This window comes from Apostichopus japonicus, chromosome 8 (assembly GCF_037975245.1).
Source record: "Apostichopus japonicus isolate 1M-3 chromosome 8, ASM3797524v1, whole genome shotgun sequence".
Lineage (NCBI taxonomy): Eukaryota > Metazoa > Echinodermata > Holothuroidea > Aspidochirotida > Stichopodidae > Apostichopus > Apostichopus japonicus.
Genome location: NC_092568.1, coordinates 5,383,904 through 5,404,890, shown reverse-complemented (window position 1 = coordinate 5,404,890; position 20,987 = coordinate 5,383,904). Strand labels below are relative to the sequence as shown.

Sequence of the window (20,987 nt, the reverse complement as noted above, 5' to 3'; positions counted from 1 at the left end):
GATCTGATGTAATGTATAGTGAGGGTGTACATGTTTACAATTGTTTCACAATTTGACCCCTGGTGACCCCAAATGACCTTTGACCTCCACCAAAAACAATATATATTTTGTACTCGATGTGGTGCTTCTACACACCAAATAAGAATTTGGCATGACCTTCCCTTCTTGAGATATCGTGTTTACAAGGTTTTCACAAGTTCACCCAGGTGACCTTTGACCTCCACCAAAAACAATAGGCTTTTCATACTTAATGTGGTACTTCTACACATCAAATATGAAATTGGTCTGATCTTCCCTTCTTGAGTGTCGTGTTTACAAGCTGGATGTCACAAAACGCACTCACACACACGCATACGCCATCATGAATGCCAAGGTTATGATTATCATCAAAACCAAAAAAAAAGGAAGAAAGCTAAACATTATTCATTATATTATTATAACCGCACGATTTCTCTGTAACTATCTAGTTACTGCATTAACATGGATAAGATCTCGACGGCAATGACGTTATCAAAATAGTTCTGTTTTTATTTTTTTGGGGGGGTGGGGGGGGCAATAGTCTTCAACAAAACAGTTGACATATTGATATCTAGGGTGTGTGGTGGGCGAAGCAAATGTTGAAGATACATTTTACAATATGACATTTTTTTCTCACTCCGGATGAAAACTGGCTACAACAAAACAAAAGGATTCCATTTCTCGTTTCGAGAACAATGAGGTACAAAAACGTCTCTTTTTCCATTTCTTCAAATTTTTATTTTGAAAACGGGTTTTAACAAAATTGTGACATGAAGATTTATGTACATAAAAGTTTGTACAAAGAACATAATAATGCCATAATTAAACTTGCACGTGGACATTTTGAATGGTACATTAACCCAGTCACATTCAACTAAAGAAAAGAAACAAAAAAAAAGAAGAAAAAACGACTTTCCTGATATAGTGACGTTTTGACCATACAGATGACTGCTCGTCTAAAATTATCCCAAGGATATCGGTCGACTGATTCATTAATCCACTATAGTATATCACTGTAGTACGATCAACAGGTCACTAAACAGTTAAAGGATTGGTTCAGTTGTCATACATGTTTATGTTATATGAAAGAGGACAATAAAAGAAACACAATGGTGAAAAAACTGTTCAAATATCTTTTTCGGTTAAAGAGATATTCAAGTGTAAAGTTTTATCAGATTGTGTAGAAACTGCTGAAATCTGACTAGCTGTGATGTCACATCCTCATATTGCTGCAAAGTCTTTGTTTTTCTCTCTAAATATTTTGTGAGATTTCATGACTTTCAACCAAAAGATATGTCAGGAGATCTCATATTTGTCAAAGTAAGTATTTGAGATTAAACATGTGAGAATTTTTGATTATATTATTTTCAAATGTGTTAAAAATGTAAATAATTTTTAAAGAAATATATTCACAAATGTTAAGGAAGTGAGGATGTGACGTCACACCCTCACAGTAAGTCTTTCTACACCAGTCGTTTTCAAAGAAATTTTGATATCTTCAAAGTGTCATATCTCCTTAACAGAGCATGCTATCATGGTAGTTCTTCACTGTTCTTTTTGTCTTTTTGTGCTCTTTCATACAAAATAGACATTTCAAACACCTGAACCAATCCTGACTTAGGGCAGACATTTTGTGCTATTACTCAAACAACAAATCCAAAAATAGGTCTGTTTCTTCACCTTCATATTGAACTATGTGACTGCCCTTGACTACCTCCAGGCAAAGTTGATGATAATGTCAGCTTCTTTAGGAACAGGCTTAACTGTTAATGTTGATCCATTGTTTTTGGTAATTCTACTAACTCTTTACAAAGAATGTTCCTCTAGCCGACATATGAAAAGCAGAGCATCTGATGACAAATTCAACACCATTCGTTCTTGAGAGGTGTGCATGGCAAATCTGCATTTTGAGTAAACAGAGGTTGGAGATACACCCATGATTTGTTAGTGCTTTCAATGTTGCTTCCATGAGATGTCTTGTTGTCTGGATGCTAAGCTTACAAGCCAATTTGAAGCCGGATGAATCAATGACCTTTGATGAAAGGTGGTATGAAATTGCAACCTGCACTGATAGTTCTTTATAATGTGTAAAAATAAGTTGGCCTGACGTTTCGATCCTAGCAGGATCTTCTTCAGAGACTGAATGATTGAATCCTGTGAAGAAGATCCTGCTAGGATCGAAATGGCAGGCCAAATTACTTTTGCACATTCTCCTACATAGGCTCGTTAGTGGATAAGCAGTTTGCTAACAGGTTTGTTTTATTTTAGTTCTTTAAATAGTCTGTACCATTGAAAATTTTAACTTTTATTTTTTAATGCCATACTATTGTCATTCACTAATCGGAAGGAACGGTCAATAAACCTCTTTTGTTTCAACAGAAACAAAAAGGTTATGACTTAAACTTAGAATAATTTCTTTTTATGTCTCATAATAGATACAGTCAATTAAGCTAAACATTCTTATCTTTATTACAAAAATAGATATCAAAAACACATTAAGCATTAAAAATAAATTTAAGAAAATGGTATAAAGAAGTAAATGACCTAACTTAACAACCTTAGTCTGCAAAGACCTAATTCTAAACTAAAAAATACACAACCCAAAACAGTGAGCAATGCTACATCTTAACAGGTGTTAATGAGAAAAGTAATTTATTCTATGATAAGTTTTTCATACTAACTAAATTTCAAAAAAAATCATAAAATAATATTATTTGGCAACTGGCCTGATTTTTGTTAACTCAAACAAAGGTAAATTAATAGATTCATGAAAGGAAATATCTATTTTTAAGCTTTAAAGTAAATCATTAATCTGAAAAGAAACATTCTTGACTAAGGACAGCACAAAAATGTGGCAAGCTTTATAAATCTGGACCAACTGCAACTAAGATCCTGCAAGAATAACTGACCAAGATTTATAACCAATGCTACCCCTTTAAGTAGGGCTGAATTGAAAAGGTCTGTCAGAGCTATGCTAGACAATCAGTTGTACCGCTGAAATAAAGCTAGGTTCATTTATATTTGTGATTTATATTTAGTTGTCTAATGTAGTGTGCAATCATTTTCTACTCATGAATGAACACATCTAACTTTAGACCAATGTAACATTGCAATGGCTTGAGGATTGTCCAATATGGCTAAAAGAGAGAAAATGGCTGGCAAAATATTAGTTTCAAACTGTTTGACAGAAAGATTTCAGATAAAGTTGTAAATATTTTAGAGGTCAAAAGGTATCAAAGTGAAAGAAAACAAAAGTGTTTAGTGGTACCGAGTAAAATAACCTTTGATCAATTTTTATTTTTGCTTCTGATTTTGTGTAGTCTGAACATCTTTTTCAGGTTACCCTTTTTTGAGGTTTACAATGGCAAAGTCAGTGCTTCCATCTTGCAGAGAAGCAATATGAGTGGGACAGTAAGGCAATGGGGAGAGGGGGGGTGGGAGGGAAGAGGCGGTTGATACGTAATAGAATCTGATCATGTGTAAGACTAGCGGTAGAAGCCAAGCCATCACATATAGAAGTGAAGCCCTGCGATGACCCACCCCCTGAGATGAACAGCCCGTCCTAGACACCAAGACACCCTAAGACGTTATTTTCTCCGAGTGGCAAGCCATCCAGAGAGCCAACCTACCCCAGAGATGTCCCCTACTGTGTGAACTACCTCGGAAGTATCCCAAGGAGATTTCATTTTCAATTGTATTTGGTCGAACCGTGCCGCCATTTTTTTTCTTTTTTCGTTGGGACTTTTAAGCATTTTTCTTCCCAATACATCGAGTGGAGTCCTGATATGATGTAAGAACTCTAAGAAGATCTGTAAGTTACCCATTTATATAATTTAACATTTTTCTTTAAGTTTAATTGACCCCATTGTTTTCAATACAAGATCCATGTGCACAGTAAACACACCACTTTGCCTTAATATATTAATTTTTGTGTGCGCATTCCGCCTTTTCAAGTTGTCCCCACGATCTTAGAGTTAACTGGGTCCTACCTTCATGGGAAAGTGTCACATGTAATTTTCACAAACCTAAAATTATATCTATGCCTGGTCACTGTGTTTTTGTCTGGCTACAAATGCATTTAATATACCCGACTCAAACTGGAGCATTAGAATCAGAACACACAATTCACATGAATTTGAAGACACAGTGTCTGAGCTTCAGGAAACGTATTCAAATGAGTGTTTATGGTAATCTGATGTAATTATCGTCCTTACTAGGAATCTATTTCAAATGTGGAAAAGACTTTGTGTCACAGCAGCCTCAAATCACCAGTAAGCTATAAATCTTGTGGGCAAGGGGGAAGGGTATTTAACCCTAGCCCCTTGTTCCCCTTATCCTTTCTTGATATGCTACACATACATTAGGAACCTAACTTCCAGTAGATATTAAATCTCTAGACTCACTTGATTAGTTTAAAAATCATCTTAAAACTCATCCATTTACTTACACATTGTTATTAGATGTTTTCTTTTTCATTCTTTCTTTCGTCTTCAACTGTAAAACTTTGATCAACTTTTATTGGATTCTGCGCTATTATAGCAATAATTAATATCACTATTAATACTTTTTTTCTGTTGCATACAGCTGATTCCAGATTAGCGGTTATGTCCTGTTTGGTAGCTTAGACTGCCATCAAATAAATACCTGCTCCTGAGCGCAAATATCGGTGAAAGGAAAGACAATGTAAGAGGTTGTGAAATAAAAGGTCAGACCGAACGCTATTGAGATAGGCAGAGCTGGTAACGCTTTCTTGAAGATTGCCAAGAGGATTAACGTCAGACACAGACCCTGCGAAGAGAAGAAAAAAGGCCGTAAGTCACCGCAGATGGTACTTGATCTTGACAGCCCATGAAAGCTATCTGTAACCTGATCAAACTTTCCCACTAGACACTTTCGGTGATAGAAAGTGGAGGTTGACCAATGACTGGTTGTGCCTGGTCACTGTAGCAGGTCTGTGCTATTACTGTGACCAGTAAACAATAGACATGGTTCAGCTAGAGTACAATTGTTGTGGGGAGACAGGTAAGTGACACAGTGTTATTTCTGTACGATTAAATCAAGGACCATAAATTCAAAGTCAATGATTCCGTGTTGCTATTTTTAAGTTGCATTTTTGTTTGTTTAAATTTCCAAAAAGAATATGTCGTACATGTATGTTATTACTGGATACATTAAGGAATGATTTGAGGGCTTAGCAGAATCAATGTATTTTGTTTTTCATGGATTACAAGTAAAATTAGATAAATGCACAGAATTTTCCATTAGAGGGTGTTGGAGAGAAACCTTGAAACAATCTAACAAAGAAATATAATTTTTGGATATCTCTCAATCTAACTAAGAGATCTGTGTGTTTATACCAACATTTGAGGTCTCTTAATTAGCTAGTTATACATCGCATTAAGGCACTGCCCTAAAATGTTTGCAGGGCACTTACTTTCATTTATGCTTGATTATATCATTTTCTGCCTAAAGTACCAAAAGTTTCTTATTTCTACTACTGGAGGCAGAACAGATTACCAATAAACTTTCTACCACATTCAACAGAAGTTAAGATTTAAATCCACTTACTACAAGTATGGCAACAAAACATGCCAAAGTTGTTGTCCAATCACCATAGAGGGAGGCCTTGCCAACCAAGACACTATAAAATATAAAATCACCCAGACCAAGCTTTACACCACCTAAAAGGAAAACATGAGAGAGAACAGAAATTTGTAAAAATAACAGATTTAGAGGAATATAAACAACAAAATAATACTCCCAATTTGTAGTAATAACAGAGCAGCTATGATGGTCTTCTTAAATGTAACATCACCATCAACCACCATCTGTGAAACAAACATCATATATCGACAAATACATATATATATATATATATATATATAAATATATATATCAGCTCCCTCCAGCCTACATCCCTGTATATGGATATATCTTTCAATATCCCAATAGCCTCCTTTCCCCTATATGGATATAAATTATTCAGCTCCCTCCAGCATTCATCCCCATATATAGATATATCTATATTCATCTCCCTATACTCTCCATTCCTGTATATATATATATATATATACATATATATTCATCTCCCTATACTCTCTACTCCTGTATATACAGTAGATATATATCTATATTCATCTCCCTCTACTCTCCACTCCTGTATATGGATATTTATTCATCTCTCTACTCCTGTATATAGATATATATATATATATATATATATATATTCATCTCCCTATACCCTCCATTCCCATATATAGATATCTTTATTCATCTCACTATACTCTCCATTACCATATATAGATATATCTATATTCATCTTCCTATACTCTCCATTCCTGTGCATATATATTATTAATTCACACATACGTTCTTCGTCATCCTCATCATCTGTTGGAGGTGTTGGTCGGGTGGATGGGGCTGCCCGCCCTCCCCCTCCTCCTTCTCCCTGCCTAAGAGCTCTGGCTGCTGCTCTTGCATCTTCTGAATTCATGCTTTGAGACCGCTCTGCATAGTCAGTCTGTCTCTGTACAAAGTTACTGTCAAAACCGCCATTCTCAAGCTCAGCATCTTCATCTGCTCCTATTAAAACAAAGTTGAAAAATGTAAAAAAAAAAAATTGTAACAGAAGATAAAAAATTTATCAGTTTCAAAACTTAAAAATAGAATTCTGAAAGAAACTTCATATTTTTGCAATACTTCAAAATATGTATTTAAAAATGTTGGAAGGTTCATCCAAAGAACAATTTCAGTATCAAAGAAAAAGCAGTGACATTTTACAATAGAGGAAGCTGCTGGAAGCCTAGGTTTTATGACGTTGCCATCTATCCAATAACAGTTGGTAAAGAACCAAAAGTACTCAGTCAAGCTAGAATTCAACAAATATCTTCAGTAAGTGCTAAAACTACAAGAAAGTTATTCATACAAACGACGTAATGCGACTCTATCTCAGGACAAATTATAACTTTTGATTGGCACAATCTCATAAATACTTTACTTTCCAGATCAATTTTATCCTTATTGGCAAACACAAGTAAAATCAGTTCCTTTCAATTACAAACAAATCTCTTGATATTTCAAGGAGCTAAAAAACAACAACAACAAACACAAAAGAGCTATTTATCTCTCAACTGGAAAAAAGCCTTGCATTATCTTACAAATATATATATGTAAGTTAGAGAGCCTGACATCTCTTATCCTAGCAGGTTCTTCTGTAAGGCTCTCAGACTTTTATACAAATTTTCTTGAATATACTAAAGTAGTTCTTACCAGTTTGGTTTGTATCCTGTAGAGGCTCTTGAGAGCTACCCTCCTCGGTTGCAGGACTATTCTTTGGTTGAGGGTCCACATCGGCCATGGAGACTATCCAAATCATGGTAGCTGCAGACGAGACAGGAAAAAAATCAAAAACTGTTTCTAAAGAGCGCAGCAGATACTGTGGTGCACAGTTTTTTGTATCCTGAAAGAATGTTTGCCCCACAAAATCTACAGAGGAATATGCAAATCACAACAGAACAGCCGTACATTTAAACACGCTGAGGGAAATGGAAGCTTTGCACCCGTGGAGCTGCATATACCCCGTCGTTCTTCAATGTTTAAAGAGAAATAAATCATTCAAAGTTGCTTTGTGAAGAATGGAAGAGTGACCACTTACAGGAGTATATGAGAGCTGGAAAGAGAGTCTCGTTTCTATCTTGGGCAAGCTCCACTAATATCTTCAACGGTCCGTGAGGTGTAAGTACAGCAAATAAATCTGCAACGATGATAATAAAATTATAAAAAATAGACAGGGATTAAAACCAATTATAAAACCACCCTTTATCAACATTGCTACAATTAAGTCAATAAATTTGTTCTACTCAACAGAGCATTTTAGTCATTTCAACCGAAACTGGTAAAAGCAATTTTTATGGGGGATTTCCCTTCTGAAATATCTGAAACTAGTTGTATCTGGAGGTTACCTCTATGATCAAATTGGATGAAAAAAAATTGAAATTCACAGAGTCCCTCTTTGGCTAAGGATTAAACATTGAATGCTACCATTGTGACCTTTGACCATTGGAATGCATTGAGAGGAATCTTGGAATGCAACATAGACAAACATTGTACTAACCATACAAGGCTATGGCGCCTAGTATCATCCACAAGGTCCATTCAGGAAGGTACTTTATGAATATAAGAGCTGCCATAGCTGAAATAATGATCAGATAGGCCTGCTGGACCTTAAGGGAACCTTTCCAATGGATCGCTACCATTCCTCCGACACCGAAGTTCCACATCACAAAGGATACTGTGAAGTAGTCCATTGGAACGTTAAAGGCAACCAGTAGCTCTCTGTGGAAGTGGGTAGAAAAAGAAAAGGGCTTAAAACAAAAGGGTTTGCTAACCAAGGGTAGTTTACACCATGAAAGCTTGTCAGGAAAAAAGAAAGTTTTATTAAAAAAGCTTTAGATTAGCTTCCCTAAAGAGACCAGAAAAAGCTCTCATCCAATAATTTTCTTATTAGTTAGAGAAGTTTAACAGTGTTGACCATCACTATTGTGAGCCTTATTTCCTCGTCTTATTGTGACAGAGTGACAGACAGACAGACTAACATTCTTCTTTCATCGTATCCGCTACTTGCTCAATTCAGATCACAGGGTATAAACGCTGTATTACTGCCACACTCCTCCGGTCTAAAGTTATGGATAAACAGAGCCAATGATGTATGAGTCTGTCTACCAGCAGAAAGCATCCATCAGATAATAGTCAACAATTTACTTGTTATTCTCCAGACAAAATTAATTTTTAAGATGAGATCACTCTATATAATGCATCTATGATCATGATATAAACGTGATACACAAACAGATTCCATAGGGACTGTAATATCAGCCTGTGCATATTTTAGTATGTACACTATGTTTAACAGCAACATATCTTATGAAGCTTGACCAGATTGATCAGCACAAATCTGCTATATCAACCCTCAGATTTACCATCTATGACGACTGATGCAGTCACCCTCCTTGATATCCTCTCGGATAAACTAGATTAGTATCAATAAATCAATTTCGTTTGGACTTTAATCTGTCAGATAATTAATTAAACCAAATAAGCAGGCTAACAAGCTATTATTAACTATTCGTTTGTTTAGCAACTGGAATCGAAACGGATAAAAAAAAATATCAGGTTGATCATCAAACTGAATGTTTTCACTGAAAATCCACTCCTTGAAATAACACTGGATTAGACTTTTCATAATTAACCGGATATTAATAAGTAATTAATCAATATAAAATGCAGACAAGTTAATTTATGTTAAATTGGAATTTGCTTTGTGTGTTGTTTTTGCAGCTGGAATTGAAACAGACTATACATTTCAGGTTTGAATATCAAATGAGAATGTTTTCTCTCAAAATCCACTCTATGAAATAACATGTGATTGGACTCTCATACGTCAGTATGGGAAGTTCCCGACACGTTTTGACCGAGAGCCGGTATCTTATTTGTTCGCAACCTGGAGACGGTAGTATTTTCATCTGTTAACAGCAAACGATCGACTCCTTTTGAATCTATTACATGTAGAAAACTGATCAAATTAATTACTGATACTTACTGCAAATATATTAATGAGAACACAAACAGCAACATCAGGGAGGCTAGAATTAACCATCCATGGATGAACTGCAGAGAAGAGAATGAAATAGTAGAAGAAAGAGGTTGACACTACCAGTAATCCTTACACGGCATGTTAAATGTAACATGGATCTCTCCAGCATTTCTACCTAGGTCACTGTCACATTGATTCCTACCCGCTGATCTATTCAGAATAACATGAAGGCATGACTAGCATGACACATCGGATGAACTCGCAGATAGACACGCTGGCTGACAGACTAGTTATAGCTTCAATATGTGCAGTTTCCCTGAGGGATAATAGTGATTTAAGAAACTTTAAATTGAGGTCCTTCAAACTATTCGTTTGACATGAAACACTCTTTCAATGATTATTAATGTAATCCATTCGATACGCTAACGATCGGAGACTGCAGCTTGTTAATTAGATGGGACTGACATGACATGCGTCCTCTGTTGATTTGGGGCAAGGATGGAGAGCACCATTGGTTGTCGGAGAAAATACATTGCTTGGCATTAGAGGTCGGAGGTTATGGTGGCTGATTCATTTATCCAAAAGGTTTAATGTAAATCAGTAGTTCTAATGATGACCCACAGAGGTACTGTGCTTGGGGGTGAGAGTGGGGTGGTAGGTTGAAATACTCCCCCTACCCCTCCTAAAGTTTGCCTGAAAAAAGGACTATTAATATCTCCTAATGATAATGGTGTCTTACACAAACATATTAATGTGTGACTGTGGAAGTCTGGACAACCAGATGAAAAGCATCTGTTTGTATTACAGGACAACCAGATGAAAGGCATCTGTTTGTTATACTGGACAACCAGATTAAAGGCATCTGTTTGTTCTACAGGACAACCAGATGAAAGGCATCCGTTTGTTTTACCGGACAATCAGATGAAAGGCATCTGTTTTTTTTACTGGAAAACTAGATGAAAGCCATCTGTTTGTTTTACCGGACATCCAGATGAAAGGCATCTGTTTTTTTTACCGAACAACCAGATGAAAGGCATCTGTTCTGTTTAAGTTGGTTTTGCATTGGTTAGTGAACTTCAAATATTTCAACAATCCATTCTTTATTTGTAGCTGTTCTAGTATTCTATGTTCGAGTACCACTCGAGTATCCTACTTAAGTATTAAGTGACAGTAAGATACATTTCCAGGGTTGTGATGCACTGCATTCACCTGGTTGATTAATTGGTTATATATGCAGGTATGTGGTGATGCTGTACACTATTAACGGTACACTGTAATTAGAGCGATAGCAGAACAAGCTATGGTATTACATAGTGTTAGCATCTCACACACTGAAGCAGCCTGCACAAAGATCATTACGCTCATCTTGCTTTAACTACTTGGAATTTAATTTGCAGGATTTGTACATGTTTTTCAAGTCTTTCTGAATGAAGACAAATGATTTGCCCCAAAATGACCATTTCATGAATATTCACATTATACAACAGTGTCTAATCAACCAATAATTTAAATGGAAACTTTGGAAAAAGGAAAAAGTTTCTGGTTGGGAATCGATAAGCTTCAGTAATTACGTGTGCAGTAATCTACCAATAATTTTAAACTAAAACAACTTAACGGTTTGGGAATGGATAAACCAACCTTCATTTACCTGTCTCCACCACTACCATTGCACTAGAGATATTAAATTTTAGTTACTGCAACAGCATTGACCCCAATCCCTGGTCACATCCTTCTCCTCAGGATCAACTACGGTATTTGGTGCAGCAGTAGGGTGGAGACAGGTGAAGGGGTTTGTAGGATGAGGGTTCATTATACGTTACACTACCTTATAGCATCTGTATTTGTAGAGGACCACCAGAAATACTGTCATAACCATTACTATGCTTATCAAAATGGCCGCATTCGCCAAAGCTTGCCAGAGTTTTGTGCCGGCTTGATCTGAATCTTCATCAAAAGGTGTGTAAATTCTGAAAACAGGAAAGTAAAAAAAAACAAGCAAAACATTATTACTATCTCACATATTAAAGAAAGCTGCTGGAAAAAAAAAATATTTAAAAGAAATCTGTCAATTTATGCCCCCCTCCACCCCCCCCCCCTCCCCCTCCAAAAAAATAGTACGTTTAGGATATATGTAGCATACTGTTAATTACAGTTTAGATACATAAAACTTCCCTCAGAATATTAATCAAGCTTCTGCGAAACTTTAAAGAATTTGATGAAACAATCAGAAATTCAAATCACAGAAAGCATTTAAACTGAGCATAAAGAAATAATTGATATTGTTCAGATAATAGTGTCACTTTTTCTAATATTATGTATTAGAATATTTGGGCAATTTGTTAGTTTTTTTTTTATAGGTCACAAAATACTTTCGTACCCTTGAGTTGCATGAAAATATTTAATCTAGGAACACTTGTGATGAAAAAAAAAAACATGCATGTACTTTGGAATGAGCATTTTCTGCAACCTTGAAAGATTGTAAAGTATACGGACTTCCTTTGTAGAGTATCAAATTTAGAGCTGTTTCTAGGAAATGCCCAAGTAGAATGTTAAATGATATTTTTGTTGTCTCAATAGATTGCCATTACTTTGTGAACCATACACCAGGTGTTCAAACCATATTGAGCTTGTTGTGAAAAGCAATCTTGTAAATGGGGAGAGTTGTAGGTCAGGTTCATACTCCAAACTTAAACCTTTTGGAATATGTCTTATTCTTGAGAACTCGTTCATGTCCCTTATAGCCACCATAAAGACAGTGCCCAGGTCTACATGCATCCCTAGGAGTGTCTACACGTATGTTCTCACACTCAAATATAAATCAAGGATTTAACAAATTGATTAAATACAGTGCAAACATGCATAAGAGATATTCATGGGGGCTCTTCCTCTTCCTCTCCAGGGAGTTTTCTAATCGCTAAGCTCACAAGGGTATTTAGATAATTTACATTCACATCTGTTATTCTTATTTTTTTTTACTTATTCTTTTGTACCGTATTGTGGGAAAAAAATGAAAATGAAATGAAATAACAGGTCAGGTCAGAGAGGAATGAAGTAGAATAAACCAAGACATAATATTCATGACTGATGAAGAACTTACAAGTATACATCTGATGACTGGTAGTAGGACACTTTTGATATGGATGCGACCACCAGCAGCATACAGAGAGAGACGGGTACGAAGAGCATGATGACGTGCTTGGCGCCGTACTTGAGCATCTCATCCTCTTCCTCCTGCTCCCGATTCTGCTGGGTTTGAGATGAAGGCCGCTGCCGTCCAGCGGCCTGGTTGCCCTGGTTCTGAATAGAGGCATCGCAACCCTCCCGGTTCACCGATGACTGCTGAGAAAGAGCACAGTTGTTAAAAATTGGCTAGAATGGGATTGGAACCTGTTATCTCAGAGAAGAATGCCAATCATTTCAACAGCTGTACTGTATGTATATATTTGAACATCCCAATCTGATGAGTTTATACACAAAGAGTTTATGCCATGGATGTGCCAAATATCAGCGATATGAATATTGGAAGATGCAATGAATCCTTCAGTGACAGAATAAACCAAGATAAATCCCAAAGAACAGTGATCTTTTTGGATGTTTTATAGCAGCGATTGTACACACCATGAAATTACAGTAATATTGAGCTGGCACAACAGTAACCATAACACAGACTAAGATACCACCACTACTACTATGATTGATCACTACTGCTATAGACCTACAGTACAAGGTCATACCGTACAAGCTAATCTTGATCCACGGTTCAACATAAACCAATTTGGCTGAACTAACTGAACCTTGTATTAAGTAGGTACAGGTTGACGCGGTATCCATTGCGTTAACCCTGGTAAAGATAGATCTATTGCATCTCGTAGAATCATAATGAGGAATGATTTCGAACGACACGTGAGGATTTTAAGTTATAGTTGTTATTTATACATGGACCCTACACACTATTTCATGACAGCATGCAGTCTTGTCCGAACAATTTACAAGAGAGAACAGTAGAAACAAGATTAAAGTGGATTTTCTGTGGTTATACTGTGGACGCAAGAAGGAATTATTCAGAAACGCAGGTCTTACATCTTGATATCCTGTGTGTTGGTCATCATCAACTTGCTGACCCACAAAAACATTTGACATTTCAAAAATTTGCTCATTTTCTGATTAAATTTTTATCAATATGTGCATGTATATCAAAATGAGACAACTGACCCCAGGAAGTTACAAACCAATTCCTGATCACTTTAATAGCTACTGTAGAAAGGGGTATGAACCTGTGTCCTTCTGTGCCCGACCAATGAATAAAGACAGAAAATCGGAAATGTTACTGTGGTATTGTAGATATTCAAAAACAAGTTACAGAGTATTTGAAGCTTACAAGTTTGCTTGTAACAGAATCTGAACTTTCAACAATTCAAGATAATGTGAATCCCAAGAATTTGAGGAGCATTTACCTACTGTACAGTAGATGCCAATTCTGATATTACAGTATACATGACAGGATACATTAATCTTTGAGGTTTTACACTGAGGGAGAGAAGTTTTTACTGTAGTTACTCTGTTATCCTGGAGTTACTCATTTACCTACAGTAGATACCAATTCTCATATATTATACATGACAGAATACATTAATCTTTGAGGTTTTTCACTGAGGGAGAGAAGCTTGTACTGTAGTTACTCTGTTTCCCTGGAGTTCTTCTGAGCTAATTTAAGACCTACCTGACGATGAATCCTGCTCCCATTTTTATAATATCTGACCTCCTCTTCACTATCTACAAGTAGAACAGCACACTCATCATCCTCAGAACCATCGTTGGTTTGACGAACCATTTCAACATCAGGAATGTGTGTTTGTTCTACCGTGGATAAATTTTACACTGTCAGTGACTAACATCCAGACTCTTAAAGTATCAGGCTAACACTGTAGGCCACAAAGAGTTACCATCCGAAATTAACCGTCGAAGAAGACCTGCGAGTAACCAAAATCTATTATATACATGATCTACAGTAAACAAATCAAAATGGCCGTCACAAAACCAGTAATGACACAAAATAGCAAATCAAAATCCAAGGGAATATATTCCACGAAAGCCATAAAACGAACGGTAGTTTGGTCAATAGAAAAATGACACTCGTAATCCCACACAGAAGATGAACCTTAATCAACATCATAATTATCGAATAAAGGCTGGCGTGTCAACAACACAACGATCGAGTGACTCCATAGTATCAATGGAACAAACCTAAACTGGCAAAGGACTAAAAAACTTCTCAATACATAAAAAATGACAGAATAAAAACAAAACAAAAAAACCATCTCAAAAACAATACTTATTAATCAAACTGTAAACAACTATACATTCTGGATGCCGAGATGGTGAATGATTCTTTTGTGTTCGCACATGTCTGATCAATTCTTTACTGCAGAGTTGATGTGCTTGAGTACAGTGTTGATAAGCTTGAGAGCCAGTCCTTACCAATTCAAAGTATCATTTTGCAATGGCTGCCTGGCTGGAGCAGACAAAAAAGGCTACCAGCAACATTTTGTATTTCGGGGCAACACTGTGTCACAATGAACCAACGCGCAGTTACTTTTATTGTTCACTGGGATCAGCTGTTTTACAATATATTCATCCAGGCACTTTGTTTTAGACTGTACTGACCTTTGCAAAAATTTAAAGCTGGCAGTTTTCTTTCTTCTACATTGTATACTGTACCCCAGAGTGTTCTTAGGTAAGAAACATTCAATTATCTCAGAATGGGGCCTCTACTCTATTTACACTTGAGAATGAGGGCAATGATGAGAGACCTATGCTCCTGGTACAATTGTAACTGTTTTTAAATGTGGATTAGACCCCCGCCATTTGTCTCACACTAGATGTTAATTTGTTATCATGCAGTAAATAACTTCTATTGTTGTGTACTATTACACATGTAATTTGTAATGATAATTGTACACAGTAGGCACTGGTAGCAGTACTGTACTTCACGACACAGCTGACATGGTTTCATTAAGTGTTCCACAAAGTCACGAACCTTAGCTCTCTCTGTCAGGTGATTGCGAACACAGCCTACAGGTAGATTCCCAGCACAGGGTTTTATGTAAATGGGCAGAGGTGCAAACTCAATTGAACTTGTCTTAAAGTTGAACATGGAGCGAAGAGATGGCCTAAAGTGTGCTAATCGCTCTTAGAACACAAAGTTATATAATCACAGTTTAATTTGGTGATGTAACAAGACCATACAGTACCTTACCAACATAAACTAACATCCAATCGCAAAAATGAATGCTTTCCAATGGTGTAGTCAACTATGACATCACTGACAAAACATGAATAAGCATGAACAATTTATACCACTCAGCAATGCAAACAAGCTATGATTGGTGGATCAAATTGCTTCATGATTCTAAATTTGACACGTTATCCCTCTTTAAAACTGTATATATGTCTGAAGTGTCTGTAAGACAGAACGTTATTTCTCTGATACGATATAAGGTAAGATTCTTTGTTCTTGTCATCAACCTTAGCAAATCTCGACTAAATCACAGTCTTTTCTTGTCTGGGTAAACCAATGCTGCAGAATAGTAACAATACCTGCACAGCCTCTCTGACAACTAATCTAGCCGTTTAAGAAACATATACGACTGATTAATATGCTAACTTGATCACGGTGCCAACAAAATCATTATTTTTGACATAGAAATGAACTCTGGATCACAATCCACAAAAAACTCCTCATGAACTTTGACGCAATGAAATTTCGACTGAACTTGTCTATCTCCGATAGCATTCCAGTCAAGTAAACATACTTAAACATACTGTAGGATACATAGCTAGAAGAAAAGTGCTACAGAAGAACCATATCAGATACAGTAACTAGTGCTGAAAGCATGTCTTGAATGCTTTCTGGGCCTGTGCTCATATCAACACTAAAAGACTATATACTACAATAGCAAGCTATTGGAACAGCAGTTATTAGAAGAATCACACATATTTCCAGAGCAGCTCAGTGTCGCCAACTGACACCTTAAAGATCAAGGTACAGTACAATCTTTAAACATTTTCCAGACTTTTTCGATTATTCTTATAACGTGATCCAGAAGTGACTCTCCAAGCCCCAAAAACAACAAAATCACTGAAACACCTTCCATCAACCTTGTTGATCATAAAATAAACAAAATATTACCAAGCCTCCAGAAAATACACAACAAAATCCGTCTGAGATTTGACAGTGCTATTTTGGTTCTGCAAGTTTTTCACACTTTTAACTAACAATCAGTGCATCTAGTACTACTACACACCTGAGTGGATTGTCACAATGACTTGTGCTATAAGCCTATATAACCAATTGTACAGACACGTTACTTGCTATATCAGCACTGCAGATACACCTACCTATATTAAACTGCATACCATTCAACGAAATCAAAGAACAAACAGTACTTTGAACCCAACAGGATGTCAGCAATGATACAAAAGACCTGTAGACCAATTCCCAAAAATCAGCAAGTTTGTGAAACTGGGAAATCCTCAATAACAAATAAACAGACAGATTGAAAAGGAATTCTTTTAGATCAAAAAGCAAAACAAACTTGATGTCAAAGACAACTGATTTTTTTTTCATTAGTAATCATACGAGTGTTATAATGTTGTCTCACACATATTGTATCACTGGTGGTTATTATTTATTCTATATTGCTGCAGTACTTGCTACTTAGTATTTTAAATTATTCATGATGTCTTTCAACTTCTCCCCTCCCCCCCCCCCCGGCCAGCTCCACCATCTACACCTTTTTGTCTTATCTACAGCAGAAAGCATTTTCTCTTCTCTGGTTCCATCACTGAGAAATCTGTTTCCATTATTGTAAAGTCCCAATAAACCATGCAAAACAAGCGCATAATATATCAAGTGGAGAATGTCTAGCACTCCAACTTTTGCAACTGTCACAACAGTTACCCCCACCCCCCTCTTCCCCCACCCACTGACCCAACTTCAGAACAACATTCCTCATATATGGTACTAGATAGAAGCATCTTTAGTAATTCCAGACCTCTTGGAAGCTGTTTACTAATTAGCTGTACATACCAAGGTAACACTTCTATTAACGATTATACAACCACCAATGTTACAAGTAAATATTGAGTTAGCTAAATTGAGGTAGTGTTAAATACTACAATATTTTGTGAACTTTTGTGGTTTTCATTTGTTACTGCATCACAGTTCATGGTAGCGTCGAGTTGATGACTTGATCAAATATAGATAAATATATATATATGTGTATATATATATATATATGCATGTGTCTATAGAGAGATATCTAACTTTATGAGGGCAGCATACTGATATATGTCTGACACAATGTCACCATTGTAGTTAACCACAGTGTTATGCATTTATGTGCGGTTTATACTGTAGTAATAAACAAGACCATTACTTTGCTTGTTTAGTTAGTGTTGATCCATGATTTCCTCAAACCATTCATAGCTGTCATTGATGTCATTGATAACATCATCATGAACAAGAAAACACATTTCTCCAACAGTCCAACTCCAGGTTAATATCAGTGAGTTTCTGCAAATCAGATTGGAGCTTTGACTGATCATGACTCATGTACATATGAACAAGAAAAACAAATGAGATCATTTTAACATTGTCTTATTCTAAATGACTTCCAGGCTATTCTAGCCTGTCAGCTGAAAACAATGCAGAAAACTTCTAGCTCATTGTTTTCAATGCATACATGTAACATGACACATGGAAATCTATATCATGTAATAAAAAATATACATTGTATTATACGTTGTTTTCTTAGGAAAATAGAAGGGATGCCTTGGTGCCCCTTCAGATTTTTAAGACCTGCCTTGGTACCCTTTTGAATGCTGTATTTCTTTGGCATCTTCCTTTGCAATAAAAATCAAAGGCAATCTCATAAGATTTGGGAATGGGGGGGGGGGGGGCATCAATCTTAACATGTATTATTGGGTGTATACTGTACCTCTGAGAAATCTTACTTCAAAAGCAAATAATTTTGTGCAATCCTTGAAGAGAAATAAAATACATGTGTGCATGCGAACTAGCATACTGTTCAAACCCAAAGGTGCGTTACTGTTGATTATTAAATACATTACAGTGTGGCTAGAGGCTTGTGGTAAAAAATGACAAAATCTACAACACTGCCTTTCTTGTTTATTTCAAAGAACAAATGCTGAAAATTCTACATATTTACTACACATGCCACATTTGATGATGGCCTTGAAGATATCATGCAGTAGTATGTTGCATTGCATCTAAGTTTACTGAATTACAGACTCAAACCTCTTTTCTCAAGGAATCTTAGTATTAAACAATTAAACGGCATAATCTTACATTAGCTGAAGAATAAACCGTCTGATAACTTTAGCTTTGTGAATCGTGATGCTACTGTAGGAGCAAAACCTTACTTATGTTCTCATTAATTTTGCACTGGACATTCTAATTCTTCAACCTGTATGACAAATAAACACTGATATAATGCTGCTCGGAACCTGAGTGCTGGAAGAAAGCCCAGAGAAGGTCGTCATCTTAATTGCGTGTGTGGATACGAGTTTTGAGCCATCGTTTGCACTGTTCATTATAATAAGATGAACCTGTGTGATCATGTCACAGGGCTTCACTTAACTACACAAGTGTCTGTCAAGGCTAAGTCTTTTTAGAAACAGGCCTCGAAATTGGGCTATTTACTGGCTACATACCAGTACCTATCTCGATTTTGCCAGTAGATAATAAATGGCACCAAACAGTTTGGGTCAGTAGACATTAAAAAATGAAAAACATGGTTAGTTGGTTGATAATCGTCAAAGAATTGGTACACGTATGACTTTTGTACCAAATTGCTTATTATCAGCAAATGTTTATGGGCTACTCCCAAAAGCCTGTACACAGTAACTGATATGTGATTTGCAATTACAGAAAATGCCTGTAAGAACTTGATTTTAGTGGGTAGACTGTAGCTGTGGGATTTTTTTAACAAGTGGCTACATTTTCTTTTGTAAATAAAAAATTAACCACATTCTTGGTCACTCCCTTCCAGAAAAACAATATCAAAGTAAACAGAAGGAAATCTGTGTCCTGTTCTAAAGCTGGAAGTCCATTGCCAGTGACATTTTAGCCTAGGCTATTAATTCAAATGCTGCTGAATTTTGTGCTGTTCATTTTTGTGCTTGTGCCCCCCCCCCCCCCTGAAGGCTAGGCTAATATGGAACCTGAAATAGGGCAAGGTCAAGTCTAATGATGTAGAGAAGTACCCTCATCTCAAGTTGATTCTATCAGACTACATTAAAGAACTCTGTAAGAATTATTGTCTTGATTTGTCTGCATTAGGCCCTTAGGCTTCATAATGTCATGAAACTAGTGAATTATAGCCTGGCTATCCTTCAATTTTAATTTTATGAGTTGAAGAGTGATCCTGGAAATGAAGAATGTAACTAAGCATAGGCTATGTACTAACACTTAAAAGTATTACCCGAACCTACTTCTGCGTCCTATCAAATTTGTTACAAGAATGAGTAAGTGGATATACACTGTGGGTACCTGTTACTAACCTAAATCAAGACGTAGCATTGTCAGTAGTAACTAACTAAGGCGTAATGTAGGCTAATGCAATTTAGTATTATAACTTAAAAGCTAGGACTCGGAACACTGCTAATTATTTACAACACGCAATACGACTGCCTACGCTTACTTGTGTCCCATAGGAAGGCGAACGGCTATTCTGTTTGTTTCGACCATCTTGTGATAAAGCACTGGGTCGAGAAGGGGCAAATTCTACCTGCGTGGAAGCCATTAGTCCAGAAGTTTCGTCTACTTCGCTGTCGTGTTCGTCGTCCATGTACGTAATTACGAACAACAAGTATGATTCACCGAATTATTAGACGCTTCCGTTTACACCGTGATCGTAGGTCATAACATACACGGATACAGCAGTTACTGAATTTGCAAAGATGAAATTGAGGGCGCTACCACCATTGATCCTGCAGATATATTACACGGCTCTGTTATCCTGCGATACACCTTGTTGTGTGAATCAAGTTTTATAATGGGTGGACCGCGGGCCTAATCCGGCCCTAAGAAAGATATCAATCCGCTCCTCGAAAATTATAATAATGATCTGTCCAGAACCTTACTTAGTCGAGTATGCGGACCCTTGAGACCTTACGCTGAATCACTCATCAACATAGGCGTAGTGATCGAGATCCAGTGCCGTCAGGATTTCTGTTAATAGATGTCCCCTGGGGGGGGGGGTGGTAGAGGGGTGGAAAACTGGGGAATAGAAAGTAGAAAGCGCCGAATGGTCACATACCCAAATTTCAATAAAATTTTACTGCCACTTCCACA

At 36.6% G+C, this 20,987-nt stretch overlaps 1 protein-coding gene across 7 annotated transcripts; it reads right to left on the bottom strand.

The window, feature by feature from the left end:
• Positions 1 to 733: 733 nt before the first annotated feature.
• LOC139970645 (presenilin-1-like) lies at positions 734 to 20,580 on the bottom strand. Of its 7 annotated transcripts, none has more exons than XM_071976512.1 (11): positions 16,800 to 16,934; positions 14,331 to 14,467; positions 12,708 to 12,949; positions 11,436 to 11,577; positions 9,617 to 9,684; positions 8,132 to 8,352; positions 7,673 to 7,771; positions 7,288 to 7,398; positions 6,388 to 6,600; positions 5,587 to 5,699; positions 734 to 4,806 (listed from the first exon to the last, which is right to left on the bottom strand). In XM_071976512.1, exons 2-11 carry the CDS (start codon positions 14,439 to 14,441, stop codon positions 4,651 to 4,653), a joined length of 1,476 nt encoding a protein of 491 aa, XP_071832613.1. In that variant the 5' UTR covers positions 14,442 to 14,467; positions 16,800 to 16,934; the 3' UTR covers positions 734 to 4,650. The 7 variants fall into 7 exon arrangements, with proteins under 7 accessions (XP_071832613.1, XP_071832612.1, XP_071832614.1 ...); XM_071976511.1 differs by having other exon boundaries at positions 14,331 to 14,580; positions 16,800 to 16,919; XM_071976513.1 differs by having other exon boundaries at positions 12,708 to 12,946; positions 14,331 to 14,580; positions 16,800 to 16,918.
• Positions 20,581 to 20,987: the final 407 nt, after the last annotated feature.

Coding starts and splice junctions, on each gene's coding strand:
- LOC139970645 (XM_071976509.1), bottom strand. CDS start 20,481: ATGGACGACGAACACGACAGCGAAGTAGACGAAACTTCTGGACTAATG. Junction 12,950..20,334: donor CGCCTTCCTATGGGACACAA/GTAAGCGTAGGC, acceptor GCTCTTTCTCAG/CAGTCATCGGTGAACCGGGA. Junction 7,399..7,672: donor TCCAGCTCTCATATACTCCT/GTAAGTGGTCAC, acceptor TCTCGTCTGCAG/CTACCATGATTTGGATAGTC.